General features: G+C 33.0%; 1 protein-coding gene across 3 annotated transcripts in view; it reads right to left on the bottom strand.

Annotated features, from left to right (window-relative positions):
• The window catches only part of Hr51 (photoreceptor-specific nuclear hormone receptor 51), a 118776-nt gene that overhangs the window by 54636 nt on the left and 46462 nt on the right, over nt 1-17678 (bottom strand). For all 3 annotated transcript variants that reach the window (XM_035369390.2, XM_035369389.2, XM_035369388.2), the window contains exons 2-3: nt 6850-7207; nt 1660-1763 (exon numbers count right to left, since the gene is read on the bottom strand). In XM_035369390.2, the coding sequence (XP_035225281.2) occupies nt 1660-1763; nt 6850-7207 (462 nt within the window). The remainder of the gene's footprint in view (nt 1-1659; nt 1764-6849; nt 7208-17678) is intronic.

Below are 17678 nucleotides of genomic sequence, written 5' to 3' on the forward strand. Positions count from 1 at the left end.
CAGATGCAACTTCCTGTTTAATGAAATAATTTTATGCTTTGTCAAAAAGGCGTAAATTAAAAGATTTTTTTAATGCAGTCACAAATTGGGAAAATAAAAATACCATTCTTCTGCGTTCAAACATCTTGCGATTAAAAACAAAAATTCTCGAACAAATAGTGAAATGAAATTTGCATTTTGCTGCGTTTTTTCTATTTACTCCCTTCAAATTAAAACTCATTTATTCTTTAGCAGGTTCAGTTTATTTTTACTTCAGATAAATATTTTTGCAAATGAGATATTATGTAAAAAAAGGCAATTGTTTTAATTTTTGAGATTTGAACATCATTTCTTTATGTTGACTTTTTAACAATTTTGTATAACAACTGAAATAATTTGATTTTATACTAACGGACTACGGCCAAAACAATATTTATAAGTTCTAGATACTGAAAACACAATGAACTATTAATTTGATGTTCTGTATACAAAGTTGCTAGCTACAACCAAAGCAAAGTTTATGAGTTCTATATACACCTGAATAGGAAGTGCATAAAAACTTTTCAATATGAACGAAATCAGTTTTTCCCAAGCAACAACCAATTCGTAAATAATTTTTGTTGCCAAACCAGGAAACAAAAACTCTGTGCACTTCAGGTTAATACGAATACGCATGACATCATGATTTAAATTTAATGTAATATAACAACTTTTTCTCAATATTAATAAAAGAATTAACATGGCAATAACATATCGAGTCAGTTATACTAACCTGAAACAAAAACGTTGCCAAAACTAACGAAAATTTGAAAATTTTCGACATGCAATGGCGTCACGTGCCATCACGTGCTTTCTTCAACGTCAGAACATGACGTTATATAATAATAATATATTTAATGTTTGGCAATGCTATTTTTATTTCATATTTTGTAAAATATACGAATTTTTGATTAGAAAACTCTACAATTTGAAAACGAGCATTGGCAACACTTTTGGAATTAAAGCATTTTCATCTTTAGCGCGCGAGACGGTTGCCAGTAGAAGAAATAAGGGCGAAAATTAACGTTTTCAGAGTTTTTAATTAATATCTCGGGTAATTAAAGTATTACGAAGATGAGAATGATCGAAATTGGCTTCCCAGTAATTTTTGGAATCCGGGGAGGGGAGGTACTTCTCTCGAAGCTCAACTCTCCGCCGTTCCGGAAGAGATGATGCCACAAACAAACAAACATACACGCACAAATTTTAATAGTATAGATGATTTTACTTACATAGTATTACATGACCTTGTGATTATACTTTATGAGAATATTATTACAATATGTTGTATTGATTACCTTCTAATTAAGGATAATTAAGGATAATACTAATGCCTTTTCATAATTTGTTATCGATTAAGTAACAATCATATCAGTATTTGTAGTCACTAGCAAAAAACATTATCTCACTACTAACGCAATGAATTGTTTTAAGTGCATGTTATGATTTTAATGAGCTGAACAAACATTACTGAAACCAGAAAGTTGTGAATTATTTTTCTTTGTATTCGTATATACGAGTACAAGCGAAGATGAAACTGGAATAAATGCTTTCTAATGATTACATTCTACCACTGATTTGTCACGAAACTCACCTGGTGTTATTAAACATTTATTTACCAAATAGAAGAGAGGTATTTACCATCTTTATTCATTCCCATCTGAAGACACTTTTTCAACCTGCAAGCTTGACACTGATTCCGATGAGCTTTGTCCACAACACAGTTACCAGTTCCTGCTTGGCACCTGTTGTTGAAAATCTTAAATGAAGTCGTTATATTTCTCCAGCATCTGTATAGTGTTCAATCAGTTTAAGACACAGAAAATCAAAAGCACAAAAATTATATTAGGAATGAAACAGCTTCCGGAGCAATATATTACAACTTTCGTACACAGTGGTGTCTCGCGTAACGAAAGCCATCCACATTCCAATATGTAATAAAATAATAAGAGAAATGTTGTAATTTATGTAATAAAAGTTTTAATGTATTAAAATATTTTCGTCGAAAATATACATATGCAGCTTTAAATTTTTTTCCAGCTAAGTTTAGTTTGAATCTATCCAGTCTTTAACTGGAGAGAGAAGATTCAGTTTATTTTGAACCCCTTACATATGTAATGCTTTCGACAGCTGTGGGAAGTCCGTATTTCAAGATAATGCCCAAATCTTATTATCCTTTTCCTTCTCTTCAAGACAGTTCCTGAAGTAGAGAATGGCATTGTCACTGAACAGATCTTCTACTCGGTTCGTATCAGCTTGACTGGAATGTCATTGACAGTGACTGGATTGTCATTGTCGCTGGATCTGTTTTCATTTTTTCAGGAGATGCTGATGATTATTATATGGGCATGGACTCTTTATGCACTCCGTGTCATTGAAAGAAATTTCTCTCAGGGCTTTCACATGTGTGTGATTAAGGAGGACTTGCAGTTCTTCATTGCTAATGTAGTATATACAGTAGTATATACACGCTGGTTAAATGGAAAGTAACACAAACGTAGCCTTGCATTTAATATGTTATTAAAGTGTAATAGTATTCGCTTGCGTCCGTAATGCAGGACCAAGTTCATTACGTAGAATATTTTTCATCCTATACCAGCATTCGTATGCGAGGCACCACTATATACCATATACAACATACACAAAACACGTTATTTTAAATTGACGAAATATTTGCAATTCTTTTGTTGGACTCTGAATGACTGACAAGCGAGTCAACTTAATCTGTACCAACTTCTTTGCTGTCGGGTTTAATAAAGCTATTTATTTGAGTCTTTCCTTTCATTATCAACTTTGATTTTTAAATTCAGTCTTGCTAATAATGCTAGATTATTGATCTCAATTAAATTATCTCACTTAGATAAGGTCTCAATTTTCCGGGTGTTTGGTCTTAGAAGGTCATATTTTTTCTCTTATAAAAATAAAAATTTAGACAACTACAGAAAACCTTATGAATTGTTAAAACTGATATAGCAAAATTAGCCATTCAATCTTACTCTCATTTCTTCTGTAAGCCTTTTTATTTAGATACTGGTGTACATACTCAAGCGCAATCGTTTTCAAGTTTCATTAATTCAAGAAACAGATAAAACTAGATATATGTATGTAGTGAAAACTCTGCCATACTAAAAATGGTAAATTAAAAAAAAAATACTGAAAGTATGTCAATCTTGCGCATGATTTAAGTGCAAAATGAAAAGAAAACAATAATTTTATTTATAAAAACAGATTTATTTCATACTATTTCAGGTAACATTAATACTAGAAATAAAAATGAATATCATTTAACATTTAATAATTTATTTTAGATACTTAGTTTTGCGGTTACGCATGGTATTAAAAATGGCATATTCTTTTGAATATCGATTTTAATTTGAGGAATTCCCTGGAAAAATTTCATTTTGGAGAGCATATAAGATTTATTTTTATATATTTAAAATTACGAGTTTTAGAATTTAGATTATTACGAATTTTAGAATAATTTTTAATTCATAGGATGCCTTATTATTAAGATCTAATTTTGCGTCATGCCTCCTGCAAATTATTTAGATGTCAATTTCAAAATGTTATGTGATGACTGAGCTTTAAGGCATGCGTTGCTTATTTTAGTTACTGTTTACTTCAGTTACTATTTATTGTTACTTTAGTTAATATTTCCAGCGTTAGCAGGGACATCAGCATCTTGGTTAACATGATTCAGAAAGCGAACAGAAGAAAAATGGCAAAGGAGAAAAAATGCGTGCGCGGTGAAGATGCACTCAACTGATCAATGTTTAGATATACAAGTAATGTTTGCGAAAATGAAAGCAATCAAAAAACAACAATATGAGGGAGACCATTGAGCAGTTAAAAACATTTTGGTTTTTGACGTTATAGATTAGTTACTCGATTTCTTAGAGAATTAGGGAGGCTTACTAGTAGTTATATAATATTCTAAACCAAGCTATATAATGTCTATGTAATTACATTAATTGTTTTTGAAAAGTAGTTTTACTTCTAAATAGATGGTTCATAGAATAGTTACATTTCATTACAAAAAACAGCGAACAACTGTAAGATTTATTATTTAAATTATTCAGTTATTTATCATTTAGCCTTTACTACAACTTCTACTTTCCGTTTCTTCGCCAGAATATAAGTAGTCTTAGGAGGCATTTAAGCTGAGGTTTTTGTATTGTAGTACATAGCATGTTTCTGCTCCTCAGGCTTACGTCACGTAGTTACTGTCTGCTCTGATAAGTTTGTAATTATTCGGCTTTGCGTTATTGCTGCCGGCATTTGAATTGTAACACCGATTAGAGTTTCTGAGCCAGCTAATATTTAAATTGAATAGTGTAGTCTTACGCCACGTTTTAAATTCAAATTTGACTGTTAAAGTCAGACAGAGCGATAATTCGCTTTACGTTTGTTAGGAGTTTGAAACTAGTATATGCTGACAATACAAGCTAAAATATATTCAACAACTAATTGGTGGGTGCAGAATAAAACTTGGGCTGATGAAATATGAATATATGTAATAAGATAGGTATGTGTATAGATAAGTATAATATGGGATGGAAAAATATTTTCGACATGAAAACTACACGTTACAGTATTTTCTTCGATTTATTTTCTTACGAGAGACCACTTTTGTTCATTAGTTACTATTTAAAATATAAGTGTTTAATTATTTGAAGAACTGATCTGTATTTTTATTTCCCTGACTTTTCGGAAAACGATTCTGACTTTTCCAGAATTTTGTTTAAGCAAAATAATATTTTTTTTTTCATTTCCCTCACTTCCCTGGAATTTTCCAAATACGTCGAAACTCTGCCTAGTAATCAGGAATGATCTTTTTTTGCTAGTCAGATAATTAATTATATGTGGAAATAACAAGGCTTTTAACAAATCGCCAAAAAATATAATATTTTCTAAAGAATGGCGCTTTTAAATTGGCAACGACCAGAGTTTAGAGTTCTAAAGATGAACCGCTCAGATGTGTTTACATTTCTTTCGCGTGATGGTGCAAAATAAAATATATGTGTTCATTTTAAGCGTACATTTATTTTAAGAAAGCTTTTATTTATGGCAATAACTCAAATAGTCGTCGAACTCACATACATATTATATGCATTTTAAAACACAAATGGTTAATCACAAATACACTGTTTGGAAGAACACACGGTAGCCTCTCACACATAATGTTTCGAATGAAAACAAAAAGGATTTGTATATATAGTCACAGACTTATTAACCGGGGACGAATTAACTAGGCCCTGTCTAGAAAAAGTTAAGTTTGTTTATTTCAGATCTTTTCTAATGGCATTTATCCTTCAGTTATTTACAATATGTTCTTTTCGTTCTGCATAATCATTTAACTTACGGGTTTTTTAGACTAATTTGCCTGAAAATAGAGGTAAAATTTTATAAAATTTAAAAAAATTATATTTTTATTTTCATAACAGGGATTATTTCTCATTCCTGTATTCTTTTACTACCCTTGGAGGAATGGCAGTAGATTAGCCTTGAGGAAGGAGGGCCAGTTCGCCCCGGGCGGCACATTTTTGGGGGCGCATTTTTCGCAAGGATCGTCGAGGTATGGAAAGAGTAATGAGATTATAAACTGCATATTGAAGAAAATAGCTTTTACGTTTGAATTGCATTTTGAAAATAATAGCTAAGGGGAAAAACCACTTTTACTCCAGGTAAAGTATTAAAAAAAATCACCACGAGATTTCAAGAGTTACGTACTCTAGCTATAACTTTTTATTTCGTCGAAATGTTTCAATATCAACTAAATTACTATCACGATGATATTAATAAGTAAAAAAATCTTTGCTAACAGAAAGGTACTGCGAGAGTTTTATTTCCGTTATTACTAGGGAAAAAAATAAAACAGGAGCGTGGAAGGTCGGTCCATTTGAGTTTTTGCGTTTATTCTAAATACAATCTCAAGAACTAAATTCCAAATATTGTATAATATTGCGAACTTTCCTCACAACTGCTGTAGGCGCTGCCGGTTCTGAGAAGAGTTTTCTAATCAAAAAGCATTCAGAAAGCATTTTAGATTTATAAATGTTTATTTTCCGTTTAAGAAGTATTCAGTACTAATTATACTATAAATGCCCTGTATTTAAAATACCTTTCTATACTCTGTACATTGCAGCAAATAGAGCAATCAAGTTGACCCCTAAGAAGTCATATCAAGGGTTTTGAGAACAAAGAAATTTCTGTATATGCCATTTTGATAATCTTTTATCTATTTGTTTGTATATCAAAAGGGGCGGAAATTCAGGGGTCATTCGAAGCGGCAGAATCAGGAACCGCCCCAGGCGGCAAAAGCTCTAGCTACCCTCTGGATTTACCGTGATTATGAGGAAATCATGGACTCCGCCTCCGTTTTTATCCCGGTAAATTCGTACTGAATGTGAAATGGTCTCTCATATAGGACTGTGTTGGATCATGTCTCATATAGGACTGTTTTGGATGAGGAAAAAAACGGCTTGCTTATAAGTTATTCTCTTTTTATAAGGTCGATATACCGAAGATATTTCGTACGAAAGATAATTAAATGCTTGAATATTATACTTTCAGGGAAAATTACATAAATGTGTATTCCTTTAATGCAAAAAAATAAAGGACAAAGAATAAATTATCATACCACGTTTTAAAATACTAAGGCTGCGTACGAAATAAAGACGGATGTAGGCTTAGAAGGGCATTTAAAGGAGGGGAGCCATCGTCTTTAATTGTATGAGATTTAAGATCACATTTTTTTTTTAACTTTGTAGGCATCATCTTATACATAACACTGAGATATATTACAGTAGCCGTATAGATATTTGTACATACCTGTAAATCAGTTTTCTCCTCACACTCCTCTTGAAGAAACCGCTGCAACCGTTGCAGGCGAGGATTCCGTAGTGCTTCCCGCTCGAGGTATCGCCGCAGACGACGCACGTCAGGCCCGGGGAGATCCTCTTGGCAGGGGTGGGGCCCAGCACGTCGGGGGGACTACCCCCTTGGAGACGAGAGGGCGGCAGGGGCGGTGGCGGTGGATAGAACCCGTGCACGGAGACGGTCGGACAATGGGGGTGCAAGGCGGAGGACGAAGACGACGATCCTGCCAAGGGGGGCGGCGGCGGAGGCGAATCTCTCGGGGGCGCTTCAGGCGAATGTCCCCCCACAGTGCTGCCAGGAGATGAAGGCTCTAGGAAAAAGAGGATAGGAAAATGGAGATAGAAATTCAGTTGATTTATGAGTATGTAGTGGGAGGGAAAGGAGGGGTGTAATGCTACGGAGGCACCGGATTGGCGGGGAGTGTTAGGACTAAAGGCAGAGATAGGTTACAGATTCTATTACGTGAGGAGAGGGGTTTATAGAACGAACTCACGAACGCAGTAAATTACGCAGAAGTGACTGCTTAATGGAAAACTAGCAATATGTTTAGATATATACTGTCTACATGAATAATCCACCAGCTCTTAAGTGTCATTTAATGATAATTTGCCTCCATATATAACAACATACCGTCTATCTTCGATTCTAAGACATCATCCATTGTACGACATACCCCTTAGTTTTAATACTCCATCATGAAAAAGATTCAAGAAAATAAAGTAAATAAAATGAAATACTAAACTATGTTCAACAAATATTCTTATTTAAATAGTAATTATCTGGTAATCTGGCATGTTCAGTATTTTAGCGACGCCGGATTATGGAAACTAAAATTGGTCAATGCCATAAAATGATTCTTTTTGCTTTATATTTAGGAATTTTAGGATTATGATATGGAATAGCTATGATATAGATTATGATATGGAATTTTAGGAATGATTTAGAAATTTGCTTCATATTTAAGAATGAGAAAGTTACATATAGTCATCTACAAACCTATTTAATGAGTAAAATTTAGTAGTAAATAAATTTATTCATAGTTTGATTCAGAGATTCCCAACCTTTCTCTTGTATAAACACCTTTTAAAACAATTGTTTCCTCCAAGGAATTTTTGATCACGATAAGCTATATATTTTCTATGTTTTCGTGTACAACGGGAAGAACTTTGACAACTCGATAACGACATCCATATGAAAACATTGACCGCGACCACATTAAGCGGTGCCTATTGTATTGTAAATCATATTGGTGGTTGTATGGTCGAAATTCGGGAGCTTCCAGTCTAAACCGGGAAAGCTGACATCTCTGAAATAATATCAGTTAGATAAATTATTAAAAATTTAAAAATTTAAATGAATCATTAAGTATACTTATTGCTTATAAGTTTCTCACTCTGTTCAAATACAGATGAAACATTGAAAGGAAAAAAAAATCTTAAATGTTTCAGATTTTAATAGCCACCAACAAGGGTTCTTTTGAAGTTTAATGCAGTTTATTAGTAAATTTGGGCCGAGTGGAATAGCGACATATTTACAGGATACTATATGAATATATATTTCGACTAGGAATTCCCAACCCTTTTACTGCATTGATCTCTTTCAAAAGAACTGTGTTCTTCATCGAATCTCTTACATTTTTCTCCATAATATACAGCATGCAACATAATCATAACACAAGTAATTGCACATAATTAAAGCAAATTTATATATTTAAAAAGTATTATTGTTTTTAAATATATTGAATTATATTTGTGGATTCTTTTCCTTATATTTATTTTATATAATTTCTTCCTTACTGCAGTGTAATTTTGTATTAATAAATAATTACTTACCAATTTTAAAACATCAATAATATTTTGTAATCAAAGAGATATTCATATTGCCAATCAATTGCCCATGCATTTTCCGCTATCGACCACTTGATCGCCACTGACCCCCTTTAAAATTTCATCGATCTCCAAGGGAACAATACCGACCCCGTTGGGAAATCCTGGTTTGATTACAAGGTGTTTCACAGAGGACCCCTAACTTTGAAAATAAATAACTCGGAAACGATGACAGATAGATGCATGAAACAGGTGGTAATTTTATTAAATAAACCTATAAGAATCTGATACAAAAACACCTGAAAATGCAACGAGACTTTCTGCAGTTATTGAGCGTCATCCGAATAAATCTGTCTGCAGACTTGGCAGCTGAATCCGGAATCAAGCCATCCAGCACTTACAGAATCCTGTGGAGGACTTTACACATGTTTCCGGACAAGATTCGATGCCAGCACGCTAAACCAGTTCAAGCTGAATGACAAAGAGAGGATTTTGCTCACAAGATGCTCGAGATAATTGATGTTTCTGGCTTTGATGAGGGCCGAGTATGGTTTACACAAAAGGGTCATTTTCATCTGGATGATGTCGTTAGCAGACATTACTTGCGATTTTGGGATACCGAAAATCCACATTTGTCTCACGCACGATCACTACATTGCCCCAAACTTACCGTTTGGACTGCACTCTCCTGCAAAGTCATCATTGGGCTCGTTTTCTTGCGAGAAATGATGACGACTGAGCGATATATTGCGTTTTTGAAACAATTTGTCGCAACTCAACAAGCGCTGGATGATCAACCAGACACGGCATGGTTCATGCAATATGCGTCTCACCGTACACAACATGTTTTTGACTTTCTGCACGAATACTTCTATGATAGAGTTATTGCATTGAAATATTCGACAGTTAAGGGCAAAGGAATCGACTGGTCTTCCTTGTTCACCTGAACTAAACCCCTGCGACTACTTTCTGTGGGATACACTGAAGGATATTGTTTACCGTAACACTCCTTTAACATTGGATGAGCTGGAGGAGGCAATTTGTCAAGCTTGTGTGTCAATTTCCGGTGATATACTACAGACAGTGATTGAGAATTTCATTCTTCGTTTGCGACATGTGTGTTGTGCGGAAAATTCACATTTTGAACCAATTTTGATGTGAATACAATGACAGTTTGCATTAGTCACTTTGCATAGCCTACTTATGGTAATGCCATCCGCAGCGCCATCTATCAGCGCAATTTATAACTAATTTTTTGGGGTTTCTGTATCAGATTCTTATGGTATTTTTAATAAACATACCACTTATTTCGTGCTTCTATCTATCATCGTTTTCGGGCTATTTATTTTTTTAATTTATGGGTTCTTCGTGAAACACCCTGTATATTCTATCTGATTCTCTTCTAATCTTCAATGCCAACACATAAAATCTTTCCAAATAATTTATAAATATTCAGTAATACATTCAAATATAATATATAGATTCCGCTATACTTCAAAATTATTCCATAAAATATGAATATTTATTATTTCTAAGGAAGATATCAAAGGCCGTCAGTCAAAAGGCATTAGGATTCATAGTCTTTTTTCGGGTAATTATTAAATGGTTATTTAATTGACACGTCAAATAGCTGCAATTTGCGCAAAATATCCCTAAAATGCATCAAATATTAGCATTTTAGGACGGTTCCAAAGATTTCTAAGATAGCTAATAGACATAACATAGATTTGTAAGGTTGAACTTAATGGTATGTCTAATTTGCACTTGGTTAAGCCTTCTTGTTTGGACGAATAAACTGTAGGGTTTCCCTTAGTTTTAATAACCAATTATTCTGATTTTTGTTATCTTTTTTAAACTTCTCAATTTCTCCTCGCATTTCCTCGCCAGGTTGCAAATTAAGTGAAGAAGAAGAGTAATTAAACGGACGAAAAGAAAAAGTTAGTTAGAGCGTGATTTCACTAGCATAGCGCACGCTGCGATTTTGTCCTTCCTGCTGTTACTCTGAGTTGCTGATACGCCTTCTGGCTGTTTATTCAAAGGTCGCGGGTGTAGGTTGCTAAATAGGCCTGTTAATTTTAAGTAGTCCAGCACTACTCTTTGCCATTTAAGTTATTTTTAAGTTACAACCGCAAGTAGTCTGTGTTATAGTGAGCACGAAGAACGCGCATTTTTGTTCAGGAGTTTATCAAATAAAAGGGCAATTTAAACACTTTTCCTGTGTTCTATTTCTTCAACGCCTGCGCGAGAAGGCACCTGGCTTGTAGATCGTTGCCTTGCATGATAGCTCAAAGGGTGCGATCTCACAAATCTTCTTTTACAACTAAACAGAACACTAACTAAAAAGCAATAACATAGTCAAAAGTCAAAACTTTGTTAAAACATTTATTAAAATTCCGTTTTTTGAGCATTATGAAAATTACGAATTCTCATATTCTTCGTAGAATTCAAAGAAGAATTTTACTACGAGCTGCGCGTGTTTGCAGAAAAATTAGCTTTAAAGCCTATTTTGCATTTGCGAGGTTTTCCCCCCCCCCCCCAATTCATCTTCATAATGTTAACAAAGAATTTAAAGATAGCATTAGTAAATTTATGTCCAATACCAAGGTGCTGTTTGAGAATCTCCCTCATCCCGTTGATCCTTTGCCAATTTTAAAAATCCCGTTGCAGATAATTTTCCAGTTGTGTGTTACATAGATGGTTAATCGAGCTGGGTTAGCTTGTGTTATGATTCTGAATAAGAAATCATGGTTCTGAACTGGAATGGTTCTTATGGTTCTGAACTATCATCAAGATTCTGAACAAGAAAATTAAGCAGCACTGGATAATTTTGAAGCTGCCTTAAAATGTTGTAAAAAGGGCGAAATGTTTATAATGAGCAGCATATGTCCCATACTATAGGAAACAGAGTACAGTTGGACACTATAGAGTTGGACACTTTTTAGACATATGTTGATTGTATCATACTATAGTTGACCACTTTTTAGACATATGTTGATTGTATCAAAATATGTTTTTAAATAATGTCTGTTTCCTATAGTATAACGTATGCTGCTAAACATTTTAGAATGCTGGACGAATGCAGCATGTTTTCGAAACCGAATTACTGTACATTAGTGAATCCGTTAACCAAATATTTAATCATTATTCGTTAAAGCTTTGCTATTTAAACCAAATACCTAATCATTGTTCGTTAACACTTTGTTATTTAAACCAAATATCTAATCATTGTTCGTTTAAAACGTCGAAACTTTCTTATTTGCACTGTTTCTTGTTCATCCTTATATATTCCCTTATGTATAACTTCTCAGTAATAAATTAATTGTCCCCTTTCATGTGATTCTTAAAGATCTATAAGGTGTTTTTCCCGCCTTCTTAGCATTCCTTCGTAGTGTAGTGCTCAGCACGCTGGGTGCGTATTTCAGAGGTCCGTGGTTCGATTCCCGGCAAAGGTGTTGCTCATTTTTCACTTTTTCCTGCTTCAAAAATAACCTATTGACATTACAGTGGCGCCTGAACTAAAAGGGTGGTGGATGATGATTCTCCATACCCACGATTTGGCGATTGGGTGCCCTAAAACCCCAGTCGCCCCTTAAAAGGGGGAGTATATAAGGTATTTTTCCTGCCTTCTTAGCATGCCTTCGTAGTGTAGTGATCAGCACTCTGGGCGCGTTGTGAGATATGCACACCTTTGTCGAACATGTGCTTTATGAGAAGAACTTCCTGTTTTGTCCAGAGACTAATTGCCAGTTAGAACTTTGAGGAAAGGTGTTGAGGAAATCCCGTGGTGCGGTTTTCGGACATAAAGGGCGCAGTAATTTACCCCATAGCAAGGTATTTCCGACAAGACATTGATTTGATTATTTTACTTAGTATTCAAGAAATTTTTATTGAGTTTTTTAAATAAATATTTAAAAGACAACTGCTCTTTTCTTTCACCCAACACGGGTGTTCAGACGTTACAGCGTATTCCAGAGGTCCGTGGTTCGATTCCCGGCGTAGGCGTTGCTCATTTTTCATCAACGACAATGGGTAAGTCATTCTTCAAGAAACAAAGTTGGATTAAAGCAGTTTTCAAGTGGAATGAATTGTACAGAAATTCTTTTACTGCCAATCTGAGTAAATTATCCTCTCCTCCAATTTCTCATAGACTCAATAATAAAAATGTTTGCTTTGATTTTGAAATTACTAAATGTCTAACTAGGCATGGTAATTTAAATCAGATCTGGAGAGATTTGGGCTATCTCTTACAGACTTGATGTGTTCCTGCATCTTCGGAGAAATGTAAAAGTCGAACATTTGTTGTTTTACCGCTCAAATCTTACAGAAGGAAGAAAAGAACCAATTTCGAAGTTAAATTCGTTAAGCATTAACTTTCCTGCCACTCTCCGTGTGTTTGTTCAAAATAAAATGTCATTATCTTCTTTCCGTATATTTATTTCTTACGTTTCATCCGTGAATTTGTAATTTTATTTTATTTATTGGTGTGTTATTGTATTATTAGTTTTTTACTTATTTCTGTTAACCTTCTATACTACTATGTGGTGCACAAAGAGGTTAAGTATTCTTAAAACAAAAGTAAAAAAAATTACGCCCAAAGGAGACTTTTTTTACGTTTTGTGTGTTAACTTTATTTATTAAATATCAGGTCCTTCACACTTAAACCATAAAATAAAATTCAACAGCAATATCACAAAACACTTAAGAGCATATCTTTAGAATTTCCGATACACAGTCTCGCGCGCTAAAGTTAAAAATGTTTTTTTTTTTTTTCAAACTCATAAATGCTGCACAAAATATGAAATAAATAATAAAAACAAATTCCAAATCTGGGCTTCCAGATGCCCACATTCGGGTGGAGACGTACGTTATTGAAAATTGGATGGCTCTAGGTGCCATTCTTTTATAACAATGCGAGAAACATACATGCGTTTATGCAGATTCTTCCTTATTTAATTTCTTTAAATATAATAAAGGGCTCTAATATTTGGTGGCAACAATTTAAATAGTGATTCGCCGTTTACAGTGAATAAACGCAAAATGCCAAAACTAAAATTAAAAGCATAGCGCTTCGGACTGACGCCCTTTCGGCTAAAAAGTGCTACTTTCGGAACTACAGTAATAATAATAATAATAATAATAATAATAATAATAATACATATATTAAGTTTAACTACCACAGAATTCTGGTTCAGCCAACAGGCACTCTGCGATATGACCAACGCAAAATTCATTCATTAAATAACGCAAGTCGGTTACCTCAACTGTTCATTGACTCAGGCTAAGAATAGCGGTTCATACAGTACTTTCCCTATACAACAAATTCGCTCGATATTTAACTCAACCTTATTCATATTCTAGTGAAGGTTAACGGAATAAGCAGGAGATACAGAAAAGAATTAACGTAAAAACGTGAGCATAAATAAACAAGTTAACTACCAACTGGCAACTTCAGTTCCATTTTTAGAAAGGCGCATTGCATTTTTAGAAAAGCTCTTTTTTTGGAGAGGGGGAAGGACGAAGAGGAGGAAGAGAAGATACGTGCACGTATAAGGTCTTACGTAATCTAAATAAACTTGTTACGTAAAAGTGCTTAACATAGAAAATGTGTTGTTAATGTTGTAGAGTCATTAGATTAATTGGAAGCAGAAAAGATGAAAAATATGCAACCGCCTTCGCCGGGAATCGAACCACGGATCTCTGGAATACCGGCCCAGCGCGCTACCGTTACACCACGAAGGCACGCTAGGAAAGTGGGTGAAATACCTTATATACTTCCCTTTTTAAAGGGCGACTAGGGTTTTAGAGGACCTAGTCGCCAAATCTTGGGTGCGGAGAATCATCATCTACAACCCTTTTACACGGTAAAAAAAAAGTTCGCTCTTTACAGGCAAAAGTTTTGTAAAGTTACAGAAATCAAAAAGTTACAGAAGAATTTCCTGTAATGGTAACAGGTTGAAAGCAAACTGTAGCGGTAACAGCTGATTTGTTTGTAGCATTACAGATAATGTTTCAGTAGCCGCGCGGAAGAATCACGTGACTGACTGGAAATTAGCCAATCAGGAGAAAAGTGTTTGAAAGCTAGTTGCAGAAAAAAAAAACATGGCTGAATGCATGTTGGTTGTATAGCGCAGGTAAGTAAGAAAATGTTTACAATTACTACTAGAAATATTTTAGTTCCTTTTATGCAGATTATTCTCATGCACTTTGCACTGTTATATGTAATGAGAAAGTATTTAAACGTTTAAGCTTTGCGATTAATTAATATCAGTGTTCGTAATGTCTAATGAGTTGAAAGAGTGCAAAATATTTATTCCAAATACAGATCTAATAGTAGTATTTTGTCATTGTGCATCCAATAAATTACGCCTTAAATTGCTCGTATTATTATTTAAAACTAATTATTCCGAAATTTAATCACTGTTTGTGGTATTGAATTGAAATGGTAATGTGGTTGCTGAAAATAAAACTAAGCATGTTAGCGTTCTTTTTCAATTGTCTGACCAAAGAACGTTTGACATCTTTTTCCCGGCAGGCCTTGCGAGAAACGTTTATATAAACATTTAGAATTCTGAATGTAATGTATATATTTTTTTGCTTACTAGGTTTAGTTTATTCTTTTTCTAGGATTATCTAATTAGTTATACCTGGTTTATAATTCAGTCTAATATGTTTATGTACGAGTGTGTTATGAAGTAAAATTACGCGGTCGAGAATCTCGTTTATTCCTTTAGTGTAATAATATTTTTTTCAGTGGTATTAATTTCTTACGAAAATATTATAATTCCAAAATGAAGTAATTATATTGATTAAAAATATGCCGTATCATACTTTTCGTAATGTTTTGTTTTACTAACTAGATGCAACTTAATTATTCCATATATTTTAATATACCAATATCAACAGGGAAAAAAATGGAAATGACCTAAAATATTTTTTTAACAATTCGTTAAACTAATTATAAAACAAAACTAAAATTTTGTGCATTATTTCCAAAAATATCATTTCATTAATATTTTATAAATGACAACATATATTATATTGTATATATAACTACCATTGCATACTTATAAGTTTTTAAACATTTAATGTAGAATTTATGTTGATTTTATTTTGCCCAGTTTTAATACAGTTTGAAGTATGATAGTCTTGTTACTAGGATAGCACAAATCTGCTAATACAAGTTTAATACATTTCTTGACAAATGTTTCTCTTATTCATGTAATATAATATATAAATCATAAAATAAGTTTTCTTAAAAATAAATTATTATTGTTTATTGGAATTTAAAACAATTCTGTATCTGTATGTTGTATTAAAAATAAAATAATAATGAATTTTTAATGAAGCATTGATTTTAGCATTAACAATGTATATATATATATACACATGAATAAATGGAAATGAAAGCTACTTTTCCTTACAAAACCGCCCATGAATATATACTTCCCTTCAGGCTGATAGCCTTTGCATGCTTTGCCATATTCTATCAATCCAAATGATGCAAATATGCAGAAAATTTTACTTTCTTCGAAAGTTAATACCGGAAATAAAATTCAGTGCATTTGTAAACTACATTAGTTCTCTTATAGCTTGGCATTTAATTCCCCAATAATTTACTAGTCCAAACTAAGGCAGAATTCAGATATCGTTCAAATAAAAGAAAATTAATAAGGTCTGATTTTTAGACGTATATATGAAGATTTATTTTTTTAAACATTATTTTAAGTCAACCAAATTAATTTCAAATTTAAGTAAGTATTCATGCCTTTCAGTAGCATTATTTTTGATATCTTAAATTAAATAACTGAATGCAAAATTTCTTGTTAATAAAAGAAGTGGATTTGCAAGTTCTAATTACGAAAGGTCCCATGCTTTAAGGAGTCATTTTTAAAAATACTTAATTAAAAAAAAAATATTTAACGTAAAACTTCCAAACTTCACACATGTGGAATATTAATTCTATATATTTTATCTCATTCTTATTTTATTAATTAATTTCATAGCATTTCGTGTGACACTAGTAGTAATTATTAATTAAATTTTATGCTGTTTCTGATCTATGTTTTGATTTTGTTATTAATTACGTTAGTTTACATAAGATTTAAAATTATGTAAGGTACAAAAACCTTCTGCATCTATTAATATATGCTGAAGTGAATGAAATTATGCCAGTGAATTTTTTTAAAATCAAAAACAAATTTCTGTGGAAAATTAAAGTTATAAATTCTAAATGCAAACAAAGGAGTGAATTTGAAAGTTGTCAAATAAGCCAAAGTGTTGGTCATTTTTTCAGTTTTGCAGAAGAATTTTTATACTTTGTAGAATGGGAATATGATGTTTGGTTTTGTTAGTATTAATTATTACAACTGAATTATTGCAACTTACATTGCAACACGTAATTTAGCTTAAAATTTATTTGAACTTAATTTTCGAATTTATTTTGATCATGTATATTTCATGTGTCATAAGTCTTTGAAATGAACTTAATTCTCATCCTATTTATTTACACAATTTTTTTAAAGAAAAAGTCACATTTGTTTTGCTTAGTTGCACACGAAGATACATGTCTATATATATAGAGAGAGAAAGAGGAGTTATGTTTCCTTGCAGACTTTTTTCCTCCTTTTATATTCTAGTATGAAAATCAAGGGGGAAATTAAGCAATCAATTTAATTTTGAAGGATGTGATTACAATAAGATCATAACCAATCAAAAATATTCATGAATGAACTACTGGTAACTATCATAGTATTATTATTTAAAAGAAACCTTAACCATTTAAGTTATCTGATAAAATTAATTTTCATTCCTACTTCCCTATACCTTGAATTTCACTCTTATTATTGCCCACTGCTACTCCCTAGACCTCAAAGCATTTAATGCATTTGGAACTTCAATTTGTGTCTTCTTCTACAGCATGCAAGTTATCACCGTTTAGTTTGTACTGCCACGAGC

The sequence above is a fragment of the Stegodyphus dumicola genome, chromosome 2, assembly GCF_044657685.1.
Source record: "Stegodyphus dumicola isolate Sdum_Otavi_A_Nest chromosome 2, ASM4465768v1".
Lineage (NCBI taxonomy): Eukaryota > Metazoa > Arthropoda > Arachnida > Araneae > Eresidae > Stegodyphus > Stegodyphus dumicola.